The sequence below is a fragment of the Pteropus medius genome, unplaced genomic scaffold, assembly GCF_902729225.1.
Source record: "Pteropus medius unplaced genomic scaffold, Ma_sr-lr_union100, whole genome shotgun sequence".
Classification (NCBI taxonomy): Eukaryota; Metazoa; Chordata; class Mammalia; order Chiroptera; family Pteropodidae; genus Pteropus; species Pteropus medius.
The window spans coordinates 1,300,761-1,316,611 of record NW_024350921.1 but is presented as its reverse complement, the minus strand read 5'-3'; the positions used below and the strand labels follow the sequence as shown (position 1 = coordinate 1,316,611).

The 15,851-nt window shown below is 36.5% G+C and overlaps 1 protein-coding gene across 2 annotated transcripts in view; it reads right to left on the bottom strand.

Moving 5' to 3' along the window:
• TMEM182 (transmembrane protein 182) overlaps positions 1-15,126 on the bottom strand; it is a 50,074-nt gene extending 34,948 nt beyond the window's left edge. The window contains exons 1-3 of one of the 2 annotated variants that reach the window (XM_039840125.1): positions 14,996-15,126; positions 10,628-10,727; positions 8,928-9,026 (exon numbers count right to left, since the gene is read on the bottom strand). In XM_039840125.1, the coding sequence (XP_039696059.1) occupies positions 8,928-9,026; positions 10,628-10,727; positions 14,996-15,016 (220 nt within the window). In that variant the 5' untranslated portion in view covers positions 15,017-15,126. Of the gene's footprint in view, positions 1-8,927; positions 9,027-10,627; positions 10,728-10,930; positions 11,096-14,995 lie in introns of those variants that run through there. The other variant, XM_039840126.1, reaches the window with a different exon arrangement.
• Positions 15,127-15,851: the final 725 nt, after the last annotated feature.

Here is a 15,851-nt window from a genome sequence, read left to right as displayed (position 1 = left end):
TTTCCAGTCTGTTAACAACACAACAACTGGAGAGATTCTTTTACAAAATAAACCAGGTCAAAGTCCTCCATTAGTCCCCCTCTCTTCTCACTCAGAGTATAAGCCAAGGTCCTCACACTGGCCCAACTTCTCCCAGTACCCTCCAGCTCTCTGACCAACCCTTCAACTCTCCCCTCACCCACTCTTCTGTTGTGTAGACTTTATTTCTATTCTTTGCACACATCAGGTATGCCTGGCCTCTGGGCCTTTGCATGTGATGTTCCCTCTATCTGAAACACTCTTGTTCCAGACATCACATGGCTCACTCTCTCACTTTCTACAGGTCTGCACTCAAATGTTACTTTCTCAGAGGCATGCTTTCTTCTGACCACATTGTAGAGTTTGTTTCATACCCAACCCTGCCACTACAGGCTCCTTAGTCTGTATAATGTTTCATTTTTTTTCCAGAGCACTTACATAGTACGATCTTCCAACGTACTATGTAATTGGCTTATTTACGTTGTTTTGTCTTTCTTCCTCACTAAAACGTCAGTCTCATGAGGGCAGGGATAGCCATCTGTCTTGTTCTCTGCAATTCCCCAGAACCTAGAACAGTGTCTGGCACAGAGTACGTACTCAATAAGTATTTGTTGAATAAATTTTAATTGGTATTACAAAATAAATAGTGGTAAATCTTGGCCAGTACAGATGGTAATATTAACTGTCTTGTACTAGGATGATGGTGAACATGATAATAACAGTGAACATTATTTATGAAGCCCTAACTTTTTGTAGAAACATTGCCAAATGCTCGATGTGACTGCCACACACACACACACACACACACACACATTCAGAGAGCAGGAAGCATTTCATGAAGGAGAAGCTATGTTGAATTCATGAGCCCTGATGATGACTTATTTCAGTACTCTAAATTGGTATACTGTCATAAAAATAGCTGACATTTATTGAATACCAACTACATGGCAACCACTCTGCTAAGCCTTTGTATTATTATCTCTTTTCATTTTAACAACTGTGTGAGGTTGTTACTATGCTGATCTTCCTCTCACGAATGAGTGCAGGGGATTCCGTGGAGATCAGGAAGCCAGAACCAGGAAGTGGTGACCCCAGGTAGTGAACACAGATGCACTGACTGGAACCCCAGCTCAGAACCCCCATGGAACCCTTACCACAAGCCAGACTCTGTGCTAAACACACTCTGTACAGCATCCATCTAGTCCTCAAAAAAGGGATCAGGGAACAGTGACAATTTAGCTGGACAGCAGAGCCCCATTCAATCTAGGGCTAGCCAACGCAAAACACATCACTTTCTCTATGAGGCCTCCTTGGTCACCCTGTTTAATACTGAGATCCCCTCCACATGCACTCCATCCCCTTTTATTTCTCCAAGTTCTCAACCAAGTTACTTTGTTTACTTTTTGCCTCCCCACTACAATGAAAGCTCCATGAGGGCATGAATTGAGGGCTGACTCTGAAGCATCCAGAACAGTGCCCAGCATGTAGCAAGCATTCAATAATTTTTTTTCATTGACTCTAGTTCATACTCTCTTCTAAGAAAAGGTCCAAAGCTTAGAGCAGAAGCAATAATATTTAAAGATAAGAGGCCTGTACCAGCTCTTTGCTCCTATTCAGTTTGAGTATTTTGCATGAAAAAGGCACAAGGAAACTAACCATTATTTATTCGCTTTTGGGCCCAGCATTGGAGCTGGGCACAGAGTGTAGGCAGTATGAATATAATTCCAAATAAGAGCTTTGGCCCTGGGTCATAAATACTAGGAATAAATGTCTGGAATATCCCAGTGGAGGTGATTTTGTATCCACCACACCAGGACATGTAGTGATGTTTGGAGACATTTTTGATCATTGCAACTGAGGGGTGCTACTGGCATCTAGTGGGTAGAGGCCAGGGATGCCACTAAAGATCCTACAAGGCACAAAACAATCCCACAACAAAGAATAATTTGGCCCAAAGTGTCAATACTGCCAAAGTTGAGAAACCCTGGTCCAGAGCACCAAGAAGTGCCCTATCATTAGAGGCTATTTCTCCCTCTGAGTGTGGCCGACATTTTTGCAGAAATCACCAGAAGCCTCTGTAGAGGCTGGAATCTGTCCTCTATGAAAGGAAGCCAAGCCACACTATTATAAATGACCATACAGTCTTGTTTACAGAGAGCATCCACCTTCATTATTGAAAGGGTATTATATAAACTGCCAAACAATCCTTGGATGTCCATGAATAAATCGTAGTAAACAATAATAACACTGTCTGAAAGAGTGATTTTTGATTTCAGCTTTGAAGTTGGGCCCTGGAACTGGAAAGCATACTGTATCCTCGTGAGTTGCCATATTTAAAAGCTGAGCAAACCTCCCTATGAGTGGCACTCCAACCTGAATGAGAGGGAGCCCACACAAGGGTCACAGAGGCAGAGCCAGCCAGAAGTCAGGGACTGCAGCCACCTGTAATATCATGCTGTGTCTATGGCCATGGCTGTGTGATCCCAAATATCTGAATGAACAGTAGGAAATTAAGTGCATGTTAAGGCATTTCTAAATATCTACTTGACATTTATGACAAAAAAAAAAAAAGACTGAATTATATTTTCCATTCAATTTTGCAGTGTATATTTTTTTTCTACACTCCCAAAGCTGAGCAGAATAAAGTATTAAAGACTATTTGGTATGTTTAAGACAATGTCCAGATTCACTATATCTGAACATGAAAATAATTGGTAAACAAAACCCAGCTACACCAGGATAGCAGGAGGCCATCTGGAAGCGGGAGGCCTCCCCAACGAAATTAGATACCTATGATATGTTGATATGTCTCCTCCATTATTTAGGTATTAATATTAACTTTAAACTCAAATCTGAATTCATTTCTGTGCTTTTTCAAACAGTCAGATAAAACAACATTCATTTTTATATTTGATCTTATGTCGCTTTGTATAGTAAAGCAAGATGTGTATGTGTGTTCACAATTATTTCCTAAGTACTTGGTACTCTAACGCTGTGCTCTTGGAGTAACTATTCCAAGGGTTGGCTAATAACAAAGGTATCATTTCCTCACTGCCCACTCCCTAAATTTCCCAGGGTGAGGTTTCACATACCCAGCATTCTGTGGTCTTGCCCCTGATAAAGATCACTGCTTTCCGACCTTGTCTCTTGGGAGAAGAGGAGGAGGAGGGAGCCTGGGCTAGAGATTGGTTCTGGGGAGGGCCCTCAGGCAACAGAATGTGCAGGAATGTGGAATGGCTTCCTGGAGGAGGCAGGGGATTGCCAGGGCCCTCTAGTCCATTATCAGAGGGTTACCCAATTAATTCCTTCCTTCCCCCTTCTCATTCTCATTCACTCTGCATTTGTCATTGGGGACCACTACCTCCTTCCCAAGACTCCCCGCTCCACCAGCCCCTTTGACAATACACCAGCCCCTTTGACAATACTCCAGCCTCAAATACAGGAGTATTTGAGAATGAAGCTTCTCAATGCTTCATTCTTTTACTTCTTTGTGGACTATCCTTGTTTCTCTCCTTCTCCCACTAAGTATTGTTATTTTACTGCCTCCTTTCCTATGATTTTTTTTCAAAAACCACCTCTGCAATGCCTTATCAGTATCTATTGGGCTAAAGGAAAATTAGTTTTGCACATCGAGCTACTTGAATTATTTCAAACTGGTTTTCCATCATCAATCCAAATCTATCATATCAAAATCCAAACTAAATTTTCATCCTCCACTTCAAAATATGTCCCCTCCTCTTGATCATCATGTCTCTGCCCCCTTACTGAATTTCCTAAGTTGAAATCATTCACAGTTCAGCACCATTTGGCAAGCATGTTGGTCTACAGCACAGCAACAATGAAGACAATCTATTCAAAATGATTAACACATATTATAAAAATTGCTACACATGTATAATTATTTTTAATGTGGATGTTGCATCTAACATTTCAAATTTAAAAAACCATTAGGTAAAAACATAAAGAAATGTGTGCTATCTTAAAAATAGAAAAGTGAGATACACATTTGTATTTATAATGAATAAAACTATTTACAATATGCATATAAAAAGGACTGGAAAGAAATACTCTAAAATAATATTTATTGTTTAGGGAGAAGTGAGTATATTACCTTTTATTGTATATTGTATAAACTGAGTTACATGTTCTTCAAAAGAAAATTTCTTCAACATCCTAGATTCTTCTAGCTTTCTTTTGTTTGCCTATCAAATTTTATGCATTAACTCTTTAAATATCACTGACATTTATTATTCTCTTTTCATCTTTGCTGTCCTACCCTCGTTCAAGTCCCGATGACTTATAGGCAGAATTATGATGCTAGTGGCCAGAGGAGGAGCTTCGGGCTGGTCCTGTCAACACTGTCCCAGTCTTTCTTCCTTCTGCTGCTCCACTACAGTGGCTAGAAAACCAGCAACTCCAAGTCCCCACCTAACAGGCACCATGTGATACAATTCTGATGAAGAAAGCAGTGTTAGAAATCTACTGAAGAATTCTAGGGACACTTCTGCTCTTCTGACGATGGAAGAACAGGATGTTGACTGTCCACCTGCCAAGGATGGTGGAAGTAAATGTTGAAAGGCACTGGGGCCCTAACAGCATCACTAGGGCAGCTGCCTCTGAACTTATTGTGGGAGAAAAATATCCCTTATTTTGTAGCTACTGTCTGTTTTCTGTTACTTACAGCCTAAGGTGTTGCTGACCAATAATATGTTGCCTAGTTGCCTTCCTGATTTTAGTCTTATGTCATATGTACTTATGTACTTCACTCTATATTTATGTTATAATGGTGATGGGGAAAAAAGACCAGAATAGAATACTAAATACATAAACACTGACAATAAAAGCAAAGGACAGCTGACATGTGAAAACAATGTTGAAGACCTAAAAACTACAAAAAATATGAGTAATATATTTTAAGAGTAATCTAGGTCCATTTAGTAAAGTTTAAAAAATTCCTACATATATTGGTTGTTATGTAGGGTGTTACCACAGTACAGTCATGAAGACTTCCAATACTCTTATGTAGAAACAGTCATTATATAAAAATATATTCAGCCTACAGTGGATACAATGGTGAACCAAGCATTAAAGACTTCACTGTAGGAGTTGAGAGTTGAATTGGAAAGAAAATACACACACAAAACAATCACAGAATAATTAACATCTGTGCTATGAATTATCAAATTAAAGCATGTGTTTATAAAGGAGAGCCCAGTCTAGTCCAAGTATTAGTGGGTTAGGGAGCCAGCAAAGAAGGCTTCCTTATAAAACTGAAGTTTGAACTAGCTGGGAAGATAGACCTGCTTTGTTAGCGAAATGATGGGAGGAAGGGTTGAAAAGAGAAATAGTATTTGGGGATGAGGGATGGCACAAATAAAGGCCTAGGGCCTAGAGGACAAATACTGATTCTGAGGAACTCAAAGAAGGTCATGGTGGCTGGCCTGCGTGTGAGCGTTTTTCCAGCTCATTAAGAAAATATGAAATCATGTTTGACATAGTCTGCTTAGAAAGAAAGCCAAGTACGAAATTTAGTTTTGAAAATTTTTCCACTTGGAAAAAAATTAAATTGAAATAGTTAACTGCTGAAAATATTACCTGTAATTTTAGTTTTGTCATTCTGTACCAATAGTTAAACATCTACTAAGTACCAGCCACTATATTAAGTTCTGGGGATGTAAATATGAGTATGTAACATTCTGTGTATATAGGGAGTTGCAATAGACAATGAAGGAAAACAAACAATTATAGTGAAGTATAATGAGCATTTTGATGGAGGTGTGGTCACAGGCTGGGGGACATCAAAAATAAATGATTAGTTTGCTCAGGGATTGAATTATCTTGGAAACTAATCTATGTCTAGCACATGATTATCAAGTGATACTAAATAAATGAACTGTGACTGAGTTTAAGCATGAAACGAACCAGAAAAGCTAAATTGTGACAGACATCAAAAGGTATGGAGTTGTTTAATGGACTTCGAAGTATACAATCCTACCTCAAAAAACAATCTCAGAATTAGATTACCCCTCCAGGCTTGGGCAACCATTAAAATAACTGGATTTCAGCATAACAGAATTTTTGATAATATATTTGAGATTTTAAAAATTAAGGAAACACTGAATTAGACCTGACTGTATACACAGGTCAGGATCAGATAGAAAGGTAGAATAAACCAACGATATATATTTAACTTATTTTTTCATTGAGAGTCAACTAAATGACTTATACTTAAAAAATTTAAGCATTAAAATTAGCCTTTTCATTCACTGCATTTTATAAAGTTATCAATAAACAAAATCTAAAGACTTGAACTTTTGCATTAGTTCTGGTAATGACCCCGTGTGACAACGGGATCATGTGGTTTCTCTGTGTCTAAGTCTCAGTCTCCATGTTATGAAATAGAATAATTTTATCAGTAGCATCCAATGATTCTAAAACAGTCTTTCCATAAAAATCATATACCACTATTATTTTCACCGATTTCAATATTGGCTAACTGTAACTGTAAAAACTCAGAAGAATGTAAACCATCTTTCCAATAATTTTCCAGGCCAGCCAGAATAGATCAAATTTTACAAACAATACTTTAAATTTATCCAAAATAAACTGGCAAATGTATCACGCCTGATAATTATGAAGCTGCATGAAGCTACAGAGTGGCTACAGAGTCTAGTGAAGATGGTGTGGCCCCCTTGACTGGGAAACACACACTTTCAATTCAGGTAGAATCCTTTTGATGAAATCTATGCCCTTCTCTTGGATAAAGAAAATGATTTAAAAAAAAAAATCACACAAATATAATGTCAGATAACACTGTACAATATCATGAAGATAAATGGAATGTGTATGTACTATCTGTGCTGTAGGACATACCTCTTCCATCTCAGTAATTTTTACTTAAGGTGTTTGATAAAGTTGCGTAAAGTGGATGAGCTACAATATGTGTGCCAAAGAGGAGTTTGATAATTTTATTAAAAATTGGAATAAGGTTTTGTCATTAGATCCAAAAAATGACACAGTAATTATTGCAGTGCTACATAATAATTCTAAGTATAATTACAGTATAATTTTTCTGACATGCATTTACTATCCATCTCCCTCATAATTATTATGCATAGATTATGTTACCTTGTTTTTCAAGTTTTCTACTATCTCCTTGAGGTTCAGACTTTTCAAATATGTAGATGAATTTTAAAATATATGGGGCCTCTAATACCTGCCTCATCGTAGGATCTCAGCATATGAATATCAACAACAAAACTAACATTTATGCAAATAACTAAAGTGCTAGAAAACCAACTGTATACTACATTTTAGTTCATTTACTAAAAGTAAGAACATTGGGGAAAGATTACCTTTTTTGTAACTTTTTGTAATATAAAATGGTTTATTGTACTCTTTCCTATGCCATCTCTTCTCTTAGCAGCGAGAAAGTCCACAGCATACATAAAACAAGAGGTTTTGAAAAATGTAAATAAGATGTCTCACTTAGGTTTTAATGGGGAAAAAGCAGCTACACTGCACATATTTTCAAGACTAACAGTCACAGTCCTTTTGACTGTGTGTAACAAGCCGCCCCAGTGGAGGACAAGCACAGCTACAGATCAGCTCACCTCTTTTCCTATCCAGACCCCACATCACTCCATAAAATGTTGTACTAATGATGTGATATAAGCAAATATTACATCCTTTAACAAACTAAAAATAAAATTATAATGTATGGAAATATATGTTTTACAGAAAGATGAAAAAAATGGATGAATGATAGAAGTTCTATTGTGGTTAATTTTATGTGTCAGCTTGGTTAGACCATAGTGCCCAGTTGTTTGGCCAAACACTCATTTAAATGCTGTTGTAAAGGTACTTGATAGATGTGGTTATCATTTAAAATCAGTAGACTATATGTAAAGCAGATTATCCTCCGTAATGGGGGTGGGCCTCATCCAATCAGTTAAAGGTTTTAAGAACAAAGACTGGTTTTCTGAAGAAGGAGTGATTCTCAAAACTGCGACACAGAAATTCTACCAGAGTTTCCGTTCTTCAGACCCAAGACTGTAATATCAACTCTTATCTGAATCTCCAGCATGCAGACTGGCCCTAAGATTTCAACCATGCCAGCCAGCCTCCACAATCACACAAACCAATTCCTTAAAATCTCTCCCTCAACATCTGTCTCCTATATTGATTCTATGGAGAATCCTGACTAAGATAAGTTCATTCAAAGCATTAAATATATTAGGTATTTTCTGAAAAACAAATATTTTGGAGCTCTGTTTATGACATTAGCAAATTCTATACTAACCCTTGGTTTTAAGATTAGGATAAGCGCTCTTTATGAAAAACTTCATGAAACCAGCTCAGAGTAAAGTTAACATACCAAGTTTATGTACTTTCTATAAAACTAAATTTATATACTATATATTATGTGCTTTCTATAGAAACTAAGATTTATGTTCCTTCTGTAGAAAAAAAAAAAACAGTAGGAAAACACAAAAGAAACTAATAACACCTGACTATCTTCCTTCTATGGGATATCACACATAACAGAGTTCAGTCACTTTGTAGGAATTCAGTAGCATAATCCTATGTGTAACAACTGCAAAAAATTATTTTAAAAGGAGGGTGTATATTACAATATTTTCAATTGTCAGACTAGTTGTAGGTTAGTTAAATCCTTAAGAAGCAGATCCTGTTAATGAATATCATGATTTCCATATCAGAAAATGCGCTTTTAAAAAATTATCTTTATAAGTAGCAAGCAAATTATAATGGCTTTACTTTTAAAGTTATATTCTATTAGAATGATAAATGGTGTGTTAAAAATGACATCCTATTCTTTTGCATAAAACAGATTGATATCAGAAAAAAGTGTTGAAACTATAGGACATTCTGAGGATAGCAGTACTTACTAACTGCAGAGTCGTAGGAGGTAGAATTGTGCTCGCCCCTCATGAAGGGATATGGCGACAGGTAAGCATGCATGCAGTTCTTGGACAGTGGTTGATTGGCTAGGAAGAAAACCAAAACAGTGGTATTTGTTATTGAGAAGCTGAGCAAAGACTTGTGCTAAGAGAAATATGGAGTCTGGGGGTACACAAGCTAAAGAAAACTGCAGATGAGATCAAGAAATTCAGAGAATTGCTGACTGAGAAGGGAAGACTTTCCAAAGACCTCACATTGAGAAGAACCTAGAAAGTGGATTTAACCAAAACATCCAGTTCATGACATAATACAGTGCAGAGAATGCCTGTATTATCTATCACCTTAAAAGTGAAGGCACCACATTTCATTTCTTCAGTTCCTAATACAATACCATATTCTTCAGTTCCTAATACAATGCCTAGCACACAGTAAGTATTCAAAAAATTATTGTTTTTAAACTCTAATAAACTTAAATTTAACCTTGATGAGTTCCAATTATATAAAATTTCTTCTACATCCTATTTTTAGAGAAAAGATGGAAACGATAGATAATACAAGTTAATAATTCAAACACATTTTTAGCATTTGAAGAGACCACAAGAAGAGAACTTTTATGTTGTTTGAAAACTTGAAAATTTTTATTATGGATATTTTAAGGAGGAATAAAATATTCTTTCTTTCTCTAAATCCTTGGCAAAATCTTCCTCTTGTATGGCCTGATTTATCCACTTTATCAAAGTCTAAATAATTTTTATTGACACATTGCATGTTCATTTTCCTCTCTGAAATGACTATAAGATAGTCTACCAATTATGCTTCTCAAAATGTCATTTCACTGTTACTTTGCTCCTTTTACATATGCCAAGTTGCCATCAGCTTGCTTAAGTCTTCCATGACCTCCTATTTTTATTATACATTCCAAAATCTTGACTTTCATGCAAATATCATATTTTGATTTATTACACGAGTATTTCCACCCACGATAAGCTTTAGGGTAATAAACAGTACTTTTATTCATTGGATGAAATAAGATAAAGGCTAGCTATCTTCAATGAGCTGATTTTCAAAGATTAGTACAATACAATGAATATGGTTGAAAGAATGCATCATATTTTTAAGATGCTATTCCACTTCAAAAAAGAACTTTAAAGTTTCTATGAGAGAATGAAAACATCAAAAGCAAGGCATGTCTTGATATTGCCCACAAACCTGGTTGAATCCCAAACAGAGCAAGCTTTCATCTGTCACAGCTGACAATTAAGTTTTCTTATAAAAATATTTTTTAATGTTGAACCTATGAATATGAAATAATACATCTCTAATTCTGGATTTTCTAAAAAAATAAAAATGTTTATTTGTAATACAGCCACAACGGGTACTCAAAAACAATACCAAAAATAATATCACATGTTAGGGTTAGTGTGTTTTAAACGTGCACAAGGAAATAGTAAATAATTCAGTTTAACCATAAATATCCAGACTCCTATTTATAGGTTAAAATAAAATAATTATTGTTATGGCCATTTTTACTAACTGAAAAGGAGTCACTTCATGAAACTTTCAATGACACCCTATTGAGATTCTACAACAAGAATCTATCCTATTTTGTAAAGGACGTATACTAAATAAGAAGCTGCTGACTTTTATTTTAAAGGCAAAGGAGAAAATAAAGTGAAATTGTACTTACTGTACCAGAACTTCCAGATACTGGAATCATTCTCTTCCACAATCCCATTAAACCAACATCTCCAGAAGAATCCTTCATGGTGGAAAGTGACATTCTCTATCTGCACAGAACATAAATGAAGTAACTTGCCATCAACACAAGGAACATAATCTAAATTGTTATGACCAGGAAATTTTTTAAGCAATGCATTTTATCCAGTAATAATGATCAGTAGCTTTTCACATATCTCTTCTATGAAGAAATAGATATTCCACTGCTATGCTCTGATTTCAAGAGGATACACAAGGCTTTCCACACCACTACCAAATACATCAATATTTTGAAAAAGAAACGCACATTCTGTTCACCTGAACACTTCCCCACTTCAGTCACAAGAAGCCAATAATCCGATCCAAAAGCCACCAAAAAAAGTAAAACCCCCAAAGCACCAAAGAGAGCCCCAAAGAAGATGGTGACATTTAGTCTCATTTTCAATCCAATGGTTTCCCTTTAAATAAGAAATGTTAAAATGGCAGACACCTAGCTTCTCAATAACAATAACAACAAAAAGAATAGAGTTTTGAGTAGGCAGAATCTTCTTGAGAAGCCTCTCCTAGTTTCTGTTTTGGTGGCTTCTCACTCACAACCAGCTGGTAGATTGTATTCCCTTTGCTCACCCCTGGAGGGACTCCAGCCCAGCAGCTGAGAATGGCCATCTATTTTAGGAAACTGATTGAGGAGCTGTCTCTCTCCCAAGGGGATCAAAAAATAGCTGACCTTCCCCTGACTGTAGAGAGGAGTGTCAGAAACTGGCTAGGATGATCATCATCCATAGAATTGGAGAGAAGATGAAATGGTATAAAATCATTCACAGTATCGGCTCAAAATCTTAAGTGTCTGAAAAAGCTCCTCTTGGTCTAAAGTGGCCATTACAACCCCAAAGACACTTAAACCTCTCTTTGAAGACATAAAAATCACAGCCATAGAGAACCACAAAGACTTCTCTTGAATACAACTGAAGTTGTAACTAATTCTTAATTCCTTTTGAATGTGTATGGGATAGAAAATAATTTGTGGGTGAAACGGTCTAACACAACACTGAATATAGTTCGGGTTTATAACTTAGATATTCATATGTGTACTTAAAAGATCAAGAATATGGTAACATAAACTACTTAAAGTATTGAAAAGTACTTTTATGCAGCACATACTATTGACATAAAAACAACACTTTCTACAGTAGTTCCCAGATATTACAAAAGTTATTCCAAATAATCATCACAAAAGTAGACTGATGAAGAGAAGTCTAAAAAATATATAGTTTTCTGGACCAAGATGAAAGAATCTGGTCTGCTCTTTTGTTTTCATTATAAATATCCAGTTTCCTCAATAGATGAGTCATACACCCATGCAATCCAGCTAATAGCAATGAATCTACACTTTCTTCATGCCTTGTCTCTATGGTTTGTTTCTTTTCATTTCCCTGAATATTCCAGAGTATTTTTTAAGTATTTGTATAATATTTTAAAACTTGTACTGTCCCTATGGCTATTGCCTTTATATTCTCAATAGTAACATGAGCCACTGCATCTTCCAACCAGGCATCTGAACTCTACCAATTTCCTTCACCACTTCCTTTATCTGGCATGGGACAGATCTTTAGATGTATATTTGGTGAGGACAAAAAGATGCCCCCTCACTAAGTATGTAGGACATTGGCCAGCTCTAGTTATATGCACTCAGAGGTGCCCAAAGGTTATGACTAAAATTCTGAGTCACAGAATCAGTGACTTTGAGAGTTAAATGGAATTTGAGAGTTCACCTCAGCTGATCTTTCACCTAATACTCAAATCTCTTTTAAAAGACTCCCCACGTCATCAAGCCATGCCATTTCCAGCCTGTTGGACTTAAAGACATTGATAATGTTTACCCAGCTCTGCCTTAATTTCACCAGAAGCTGCTTCTCTCAAGTTAATTAATCCTGTTCTGTCCTCTGATTGCACATGTGACAGAACTTTCTGATATTTTGAAGAAATAATTATCTCATGACCCCTCAAACTGGAATCCCAACTCCACCCCTAAATATAGGTCTTTCTTTTTTTTTCTAAACTAAAGATCCTATTCCTTTAAACAAACCTTAGACTGACACAACTCCAAATCTCCTTGCTGTTCTGGTTCTTTGCTACAATAAAGATTTGGTTGAAGTGAGGCACAGTGAAATATTCTGGGTATAGTCTAAGAACTTACACCACTTTTCTTATTTGGATGCTGTGATAAGTAGAATAATGGCCTCCTAAAGATGTCTGCACACTAATCATAAAACTAATCACAAAATCTGTGAATATGTTACCTTACATGGTGATAACCTGGATCATACAGGTAGGCCCAATATGATCACACCAATTCTTAAAAGAAGAGAGTCTTTCCAGACAGAGTAGTCAGAGAAAGAAGTGTGACCAGAAAAAGGGTCAGAGAGTTGCTGGTTTGAAGATGGGAGAAGGAGGCCATAAGCCAAAGAACTTGGGGGCTTCTAGAGGCTGGAAGAGGAAAGAAAAACAGATTCTCCTTGAGAATCTTCAGGAAGGAACACAGCCCTACCAACACCTTCATCTGAGGAACTTCTGACATCTGGAATTGTAGAATTTTAAATCTGTGTTGTTTTTGAGCCACTAACTTTGTGTTAATTTGATATAACAGTAATAGGTAACTAATAATAATGCTATTCTATAATTAATGCAATATGAGATCAAATTAAGGGATTTCGGGGGTGGGGGTAGGGAGAGGGAAGTACATTTCAAGAAGCGTATAAGCTTGAGAACTTGTGAGGGTTCAGGCATTTTATCAGATATTCAAGTAACATACACAAGCCCTGACATTGAGACATTCATGAACTCATGGGAAAAAAAAATGATTCATCAGAACTAAGTACATGGAAGTTGTAATAAGTTTCTGGCCATCCTAGACACATTCTCCTGCTCACCCACACACCCCTCTCTCAGGATTGGTGTGGTTGTGGTTGTGCAGTAGTGGTTGTAGGTGACAACACTGTTTAGATAGGAGGAAGATTCTTTTTAGGAAGGTTTTATTTATATGTCAATGGTTTGTGGTAAAAATCTATGCATCAATACTAAATCCTTAATACACACATTCACAAATATGCACACGTACAAATTACTAGATTTTTAAAATAAGTAGAAAAGAGCATAGAACTTTTGTTATTGTTACATTTCACCTCAATTTTTGCCTTTGTCACAGGAAAAAAAAAACCAAAAAACATCTTTCAGGATTAGGCCCGTCCACTAACACTTTCTCACCATTTCTGGTATATCCAAAAATGTATAAACATTATTATAAAAAGTTTATTAAACCAGTTATTTATGTACCTATCTATTTCAACCATTCTTTCATGTGCATCTATTTGAGAAAAATATCAAAGAATACTTAGACATCATGAAACTGAAATCCTTTAGCTCAATTATCCACAGTGCTTATGGTAGTGCTTAACATGTAACAGGCATGAAAATAAAATAAAAATCAATTCACATTAGGACTCTTGGCTGAAATGCAAATACATGACTCCCTAAGCTGTACAACTGGCAATTCATCCCAAAAGAAATGGCCCTGATCTGGCCTGGCCTGTTGTTTGTGAAACTTGGAGAGATGGAATTTACCAGGGTGTGTGCTTCCTCTGCAGATGCTCACGAATCATCTTTTAAAAAAATCTATATTAGATTCTTATTGAGAAATGAATTGGAAGTTACAATCTAGGGTTAAAAAGTGTCTTTCTTCAGATAATTAGACCCTTTGCCTGTCATTTGAAACTCTTCTATATTTCCATGATTCTAAAATATTTCTAACAACCATTCAGTATCTCTTCCCCAAGTTCTCTCAGCAGCCTAAAAAGCTGTCTGTGCACCAGGAAGGTTGTTAAATACCTGTTATGTACTCATGCTCTCTGTAAATTCTAACATGAGTTCTCTTTCCCTTTTCGCTCTCTTTTCCAGTGAAAAGCCAGGGGGTGGGGAGAGACAGGCCCACTGAGCGCCAGCCTTAATTCATAATAATCCTATGATAAAACAACTCACCCTTACTGTACGTATCGATCCCTCACGTGAATACTAAATCTATGTTTGTGTAGATATCATTACCACACTGCAGCTGCAAGGCCACAAGTATAAGCATGGTGTCTCAGGTTCAAACCTGTGAGAGATAGTGATTGTGGGAGAATAATACTAACTAGTACTCATGTAACTAAATATAAATTTAGTATCAAAATACACATTTACTATGTGGCAGACACCATGTTGAGCATGTTAAACACGTTGAATACAACTAAGTCTTCGGTAAGCAGAATATGAAATGACCAGTTTCTCTGCAGGAGTCCGTTACCTTGGTCAGGAAATTTAGCATCTAAGTCATCCCAGTGGTTCTTGGTCACATGAAGGCCAGAGGTTTCATTCTTTTTTATGGCCGAGTAATATTCCATTGTGTATATGTATCACTTCTTCTTTACCCAATTGTCTATCGATGGACATCCAGGTTGCTTCTATCTCTTGGCTACTGTAAATAATGCTGCACTGAACACAGAGATGCACATGTCTTTTCGTATTAGTGTTTTGGATTTCTTTGGATAAACACACAGAAGTAGGACTGCTGGGTTACAAAGCAGTTTTTTTTGTTTTGTTTTGTTTTTTTAAGAAACTCCATACTGTTTCCCATGGTGGCTGCACCAATTTGCAATCCCACTAACAGTGCATGAGAGTGCCCTTTGCTCCACATACTCACCAACACTTGTTTGTTGATTTATTCTGAAATCTTACCATTTGTGACAACATGGATGGACCTAGAGGATATTGTGCTAAGTGAAGGAAGTCAGGCATAGAAAGACAAATACTATATAACTTCACTTACATGTGGAATCTAAAAAACAAAATAAATATTGTAATAACTATGTATGGTGTCAGGTGGGTACTAGACTTATCAGGGGGATCACTTTTTAAGTTATATAAATGTCTAATCAGTATGTTGTACACTTAAAACTAATATAATATTGAAACTATAATTGAAACTGTAGTCGAAATTTTTTTTTAATTAAAAAGGCCAGATGTTAGCAAAGAAAGATCTGCATGGGGTCTCAATGCCAAAGGCAATTCACAGTAAATTATGGGTTATGTCTGTTTATATTTTAAATGTTGCCCCGCAGCTTTGGTACAACTTTCAACCTTGAGTTCTCTGTGCTCCCAAA